General features: G+C 39.6%; 1 protein-coding gene across 2 annotated transcripts; it reads left to right on the top strand.

Annotated features, from left to right (window-relative positions):
* The first annotated feature begins 208 nt into the window (after positions 1–208).
* Positions 209–3,861, top strand: hmgb3b (high mobility group box 3b). Of its 2 annotated transcripts, none has more exons than XM_066645721.1 (5): positions 209–433; positions 1,767–1,960; positions 2,057–2,202; positions 2,304–2,478; positions 2,618–3,860. In XM_066645721.1, the coding sequence occupies exons 2-5, from the start codon at positions 1,811–1,813 to the stop codon at positions 2,771–2,773; spliced, it is 627 nt and encodes a 208-aa protein (XP_066501818.1). In that variant the 5' UTR covers positions 209–433; positions 1,767–1,810; the 3' UTR covers positions 2,774–3,860. The 2 variants fall into 2 exon arrangements, with proteins under 2 accessions (XP_066501818.1, XP_066501819.1); XM_066645722.1 differs by lacking the exon at positions 209–433 and adding an exon at positions 976–1,108 and having other exon boundaries at positions 2,618–3,861.
* Positions 3,862–6,988: the final 3,127 nt, after the last annotated feature.

Here is a 6,988-nt window from a genome sequence, read left to right as displayed (position 1 = left end):
CGCTCTAGCTGACCGGAGCGTACAGACACAAAACCTGGCTTCTACAGTCTTCAATGATTTTTAGATCGCTAACCGCGCTCTATTTAAAAAACAGTAGGCGGGTGCTTGCTGTGTTCTGTCCAATCAAAGATAGGGAACGCGGCCGTGTGCTGTACTGCAGCCTATCAGCGCTCGGGGAGTTTGTTCGGAATGCGCAGGACCAATCCTGTTCCTTTCGCGTGGGGCTAGTGCGAGGCCGAGCTCGAAACGGAGTGTGCGTCGCCGTGGAGCCTGAGGATCTCACCACGATAGAGAGATCCAATCCCGGGTAAATCCTGCTCGTAGCAGCTCGACTGCCACTTACCTCCTACGGTTAAGAGCGTACTGGCCACCAGACTGTTATATCTTTCAGCATTTTCAAAGAAAATATACAGATAATTGCAAAACGGATCAGGTAAGTTATAAGTTACTTCTATTATACTCGATGTTTAAAGATGTAGACGGTTTCTCTGAGCGTTAAAACTTACAGAACGATGTCGTATGGTGTTTTAAATCGTCTGGATTGGGTAAATATGCCTTCGCGTCTTTAAAGTTGTTTGGTTAGGCCCAAAGCGAAGCCGCTCCGCCACGGCGTGTTTTCTTTGGCTTTTTCTATAAAGAGCGGTGTGATGTTAAAGCGCGTTCAACGGCGGCGGTCAGGACTAGTTTATACTGCCTTTTGTTGTCAGTTGCGGCCAACGGCTATAGTGGTCAAACTTTTCGACAAGCCGTTTCTTCTTTTTAATACTTTTTTTCTTATACTCGACGGAGTCGTGACGTTTGCTTCACTAGTAATTTCGTAAAATGTGTAAATTAAAAAAAAGCCCCTCATCCCCTCGATCCTGAGCATGTGAGGGAGGCTTTGTTGGTGCCTGTCTCTCACTCAGAGAGAGAGAGAGGCCATTTTAATGAATGGAGTGCTGTTCAGAGGAGTGAAGCAGAGCCGCCTGTAAACCTCACCTCGGTTAAACAGCACAGCACTCGGGACTCCACAGAGGAGACGAGCTGCGTTTAAAAACTCTTCACGCTTCTTTTCTTCAGAAAAAAATACGGGACTGAACACAGTTACGGAGCTGAACACAATGTGAACGTGCGTCTCTGTAATGACTTTGCATTTCACAAAATGGAAGATGAATAATTCCCATAGTCAATATAACCCAACGGTACCTCAAGTGCGGCTGTGTTCATTTAGTTTCAAGCGGATTGTTATAAATTCAGTTTTTCTTCAAGTCATACTACACCTTGTGGCTTTAACATGTTTGTTTCTATTTTACTTGGTTTATTTATTTATTAAGGGGAATCACTTGGGCGATGTGGCGATTATATTTTGAAATTGTGAAAAATGACGACTTTTCTGAATTATTTACAATAATTAGCGATAATTAGTTTTTTTCCCCTGGAATTTAGCATGTCGTAAAAATAAAAAAGGCACATAAGGAGCCACTTAAAACAGCTACCAATAGCTAAACCCAAAATGATTTCATCACGTTTACATACTACACAGAATCCAAATGAAATTTAACAACTTGAATAGTGAAAAGTGCTTTTAATGTGTACGTATGGACAGTATCCCCATTACACTCTGAAATATACATTGTGATTTTACAGTTAAAGCAGAATATTCTTATTGTCCACCCTTGATTCGAAAATGATTTAAAGGTTAATCCATATGTTGTATTTTTTTAGTGGAGTATTAAAGGCTTGTCACACTTGGCAGTATTAAGTTATGTTGCTTGTTTGTTTTATAGAACTAGGTAAATTCAACTACTGTGTCAGTCGCCCAGCCCCCAGGATGGCTAAAAATGACCCCGGAAAGCCAAAGGGCAAAATGTCTGCATATGCCTACTTTGTGAAGACCTGCCGTGAGGAGCACAACAAGAAAAACCCTGGTGTTCCTGTAAATTTTGCAGAATTTTCCAAGAAGTGCTCAGAGAGATGGAAGGTAAGTGTAATTTTCCCTAGTGAAATTCCTATCTGAATCTTAAATGTTTTTCAGACTTCGGAATGGTCATTTATTTGTCCCTGTCTTCTATTTCAGGTTATGTCTCCAAAAGAAAAGACTAAATTTGAAGACATGGCGAAGCAAGATAAGGTTCGCTACGACCAAGAAATGATGAATTACAATCCAGGCAAGAGGGGCAGGACTAAGCTCAAGAAAGACCCCAATGCACCCAGGAGGCCACCGTATGTTTACTCCTGTTAGTTAATAAGATGAAGAGTAACAAAGTAACATTTTGAATATGAACGTGTGGTATTAAAGCATTACGTTTCCCTTGTGTTTGTAGGTCTGGATTTCTCTTGTTCTGTGCCGAACACAGACCCAGTATTAAGGCACAGAATCCCAGCTATGGTATTGGCGACGTAGCCAAAAAGCTTGGTGCAATGTGGAACAATATGTCAGACTCTGAGAAACAACCCTTCCTTTCACAGGCCAACAAACTCAAGGACAAATATCAGAAGGTAAGTTTAAGATGATGTGTTTGGGACTGTAAGGAGTAAAATTGACTAATATAGATTGGGTAGTTTCTTAATTTCTTCTTAGCAAGGGAATCTTTTTGTATAGAATGTGACTGACCTAATTCGCTTCCCTTTCCTTCAGGACATGGCATACTACAGGAAAACAGGCAAAGCAAGCAGCGGGGCATCAGCAGGTAAATCTAAATCTAAGGATGATGATGATGATGACGACGATGATGAAGAGGGGGATGAGGAAGAAGATGACGAAGAGGAAGATGAGGAGGAGGAAGATGACTAAAGGACTTTGCAACACCCCTGTTATCAAATTATCCATTCAATCACTGCCAGTGTGATTTGAGATAACATTTGCCAGGTGCTAGCAGCAAGGCCATACTCTGAGCACCCCAGAGAATTCAGTCTTTGCAAGTTAAGATATAAAAGTTGTTCAAATGCTGATTTTGCTTGTGCTCCCCTCACCTACAAACCTCTGTGTTGCAAAAAACGGGGGACTAATTGTTATATGAATTTTGCTATTAAGCAATAACTATCTGGATGATTAAGAATATAAATGTTAAGCCGTTTTGAGTTTTATGTTGTTCTTAACTTAGAAGTTGCATTTTATTTTTCTATTCGCCCCGCATCAAATTGCACAGTTAAAGGTTGGTAGACAAAAGTAGCAAAAAAGCAGGGCTTGGTTCTTGGTTAAGATTTGCCAGAAGCAGAATAGCAGTTTTTCTGGTTCACATATTTCCACTAGATAGTGCATTAATTGCAATTTGTCCAGATTTATCATTTTGTATGAAACTAAGTAGATCCATTCAACACTGTTCATGTTTCTTTGTAGAAGAAACATAAACACTTCTTAGTCTGAGAAAACAACACCCCCCCCCCCCCCAGATAACACTGTGATTTAATATTTTTGGATCTAGTATGGTATGTCTTATGTACAAATGTCAAATGTGTGAGCGGTTTATGGATTAAACTTGTGTTGGCTTATTGACTTGATGTTTGTGTATTTATATTTATTGTAATAAAGCTATGTCAGTGTTGCAGAACATGTTATGAACAGTTTATTTGGCATGGTCTATAATGTAGGCTTTGCAGTTAGTTTAAATGGTGTTTAACTTTCTACACTGGCCACTCTCAGAAACCTCTGCCTTGTAGCTCCTCTTGTGGTGAAGCCCATCAGTGGTCAATTTCTGACCAATAAGCTGTTTTTGGTTGTTCTGTGGTGGATATTTAATGCGGTCTGTGACACTGAAGAATCTGACCCCCCCCCACCCCAAAACACCCCTTTTTCATGCTTATAAAGGTGCATACACATGATGTGAACATGTATTTTGGCAATTGCCTTCCATTTACATAGTTAAACTTTTCCCATTGTACTTGTGTTTAATCTACTTTTATATATATATTATTAAAGCAACAGTCTATTGGTTGTTACATGCTTGTGGAGGTTTCTTTCCTTGGACTAATTTCAAGAGCTGTCCAACAGGCAGTATCTAGTCAATGGTGAGATCTCTCACTAAGGATGGAGGGTAGATGTCTATGACAAATTTATGTCAACACACAGGCTTCAGTTTAACCTGTTTTCCTGGCTAGGTGTGTGGCTAGTGAGCAAACACCGCCTGCTGTGATCAATGCAATGACAGCTACAAACCACAAGATGTCACGAGCTTTCAGCAAAGTTGGGGCTTAATCCAATAGTGAATGGCTAGTACTTGCAGGTATTATAATAGTATTTGTACACGTGTTGTGGGTATATGATTTCAACAGATAACAAAGAATTTTAAGAGGTTTATATCTGTAATATAAGTTCAGGACTGTTAATATATTCAGAACACTAGACAAAGTTCTTGCAGTATGCCAGTTGGTTTCTGTTGTGGTGGGCAACACACTTCTGTTCTTTTTTAAGTTATATTTTTTTATTATACCTATTACCTTTGTTTTTATTATTCCACCTGATTCTGGAACCTCCTTCTACACTTTTTGAGATATTGACACTGTTCCAACTCTGCAATACTGTCCTTATCTGGAACACTGGCAAATGTCAGTATTTAAATGGCAGAGAAACCCCCATTTCTAACACAACAGGTACAACTGCTTATCCTGTTCAGAGTTGCAGTGGCTTTGGAGCCTACCTGGAATCACTGGGAGCAAGGCGGGAACACACCCTGGAGATGGCGCCAGTCCATCACAGAGCGAAACACTCACATGTACGGACACTTTTTGAGGAGCCCATCCACCTATCAAAGTGTTTTTGGACCGTGGGGTCCACCAGAGCATCCAGAGTAAACCCATGCGGACACGGGAAGAACAGACAGTGACCCGGAGCTTAAACACACAGCCCCAGGACCCTGGAGCTATGAGACAGCAACACTGTGTTGCCCTTTCTAACACATGCACATTTGAAAAGGTTTCTCATTACACTTTGTTTGAGTTATGAGCATTTGTCTGGCACTAGGGAGGGTACAGAGCTCCATAGACTTCTATGTAATTTTCTTTCTGCCTGAGGAGAGGGTTTTGCAAAATGTTCTTGTGTTCAAAATGGTATAAAACTAAAAAAATCGTAATCTTAAATCTAATCTTAATCTAAACAGTTTTCATAACAAATCCATGTTATTCATTAACGCTATTTGGTAAATACTTTGTATGTAGTTGTTTGTAGTGAAAATAAATTGGCTTAAGCCTGAGCCTGTTTACACCTTGAGCCTTGAGTCTGTTTACACCTTGAGCCTTGAGTCTGTTTACACCTTGAGCCTTGAGTCTGTTTACACCTGGCATTAGCGTGATTTTTGTGACCGGATCACAATCGAATTTCACTGCATGAATATCCAGATGCAAACAATGTAAACACCACCAAGACGCATTTTGATCAGATTATGTATGGATTATTCGATCATTCAGACGTGGTCAGAGATGGATCAGGTCCAAGTGTGAACAGAATGTGTTTTCCATGTCTGGAGAGAGTTACGCAAGCATATATACGTACGTCATAAGGAGGGAAAACATAACACAGGTGTGCTGTTTTTCTGGAGAGCAGTGGCCGACTGTTAAGAAATGATAAGAAATGACAGGAATCAGAAATAACAACTGTAAAACCAGACACAATTCTTTCCCACCATTCTTGACTTCTCTGTTGCATCCCAAAAATACTCTGGACGGTCATGGCACTGCGAGTGTCACACTATATCACTATGTGAATGGTTTTCAGGGAACAGCTGTGGCCTCGTCAAGAGTTTATATTTGAATTGAAGAACTGCTTGCCTTTTCAATGTGTTTGAGACCAAATAGCCTTATTCCACCAATGACTAATGAGATGATGTGTCCAAACTTTGGACATTGTGTATGTATAGTTTATTTGTATTCACATCAAATGAATTATTAAGCGGTTCTGCTGCACTGTGTTACACTGTTTTGGTTACTTTAAGATCATACCACTGTGACATTCTCCTCCATAAACCACACTCTGAAGTCTTGTGTTTAGTTACAGTCTTTTCTATTTAACCATTTGCTACAAATGAAAAAGAGTTTATTACATTACTATTCTGTACATATGTATATTATTAAAAATGCTAACATTTGGTAAGACTGGTCACAGCTAGCTTATGATCAAAGCGTTTCCAAAATCTCACAGCTTAATGAAGTCAGACCCTGGTAAAAAACAGACTCAACGCTGCTCTAATTCCTGAGCCATGTGGTGTCTGAGGCTACACTCTGTGCCCTCCTGTCATTCTCCAGTTATCTTTGAAGCACATTCCCCATAAACCCCTGCCTTCATCTCATTCCCCTTTCTCTGACCATCACACCATGACATCTGGAAAGGTGCTGGCCTTCTAGCGTTCTCTCATTCCTTCTCTTTCATTATGAGCATAGGCCCACAAGGCTTCCAGCACTATTAAATATAAAGGTGCCTATGCTTTTCTATTCAAATTTACAAGTGAAAATTAAGACAAACTTAAACATGGCATATTTTTCTGCATTTTAATCTAATTTAATTTTCTATTTATTGTTTTATTTTAACATATTCATAAGATACACAAATACATGTGGTTTACTGAGGGGGATGCATGAATGTATTTTTGCTTAGAAAATTAATAACATTCAAAAACCATTAAAAAAATGGAATGGAATTCCAAACTATGTGAAATCCAATGGCGTAGATTTGCTTTTGAAATTGATGGGGACCTATGAATCTACCACTTGCCTGTTCTTTATTTTTTTTCCCTCTGCTCTGTGATAAAATGACAATGTAAAAGAACTGATAATTGGCAGTTTGTTGTGTAGTTAATTTCCAAACCATGTTATTCATAGCTACAGATGATTGTAGCCTGCTGTTATTATGAGGGACTCATTTTATTAGCAAACTTGACTTTAAGTGACTTATACGTTTCTTTGAAAAATAGCTCCTTATGTCCACCTTTTTCTTTTTTGCTGTCATCCTCACTTGCTTTTGACACCCATGTGTCACCCACGATGCACCTGAGTCTTGCACAGTAATACTCGCTTATGA

Source organism: Hoplias malabaricus, chromosome 15, assembly GCF_029633855.1.
Source record: "Hoplias malabaricus isolate fHopMal1 chromosome 15, fHopMal1.hap1, whole genome shotgun sequence".
Taxonomy (NCBI): domain Eukaryota; kingdom Metazoa; phylum Chordata; class Actinopteri; order Characiformes; family Erythrinidae; genus Hoplias; species Hoplias malabaricus.
Note: the sequence above shows the minus strand (reverse complement) of the source record. Positions and strands in the feature narration are given on the sequence as shown.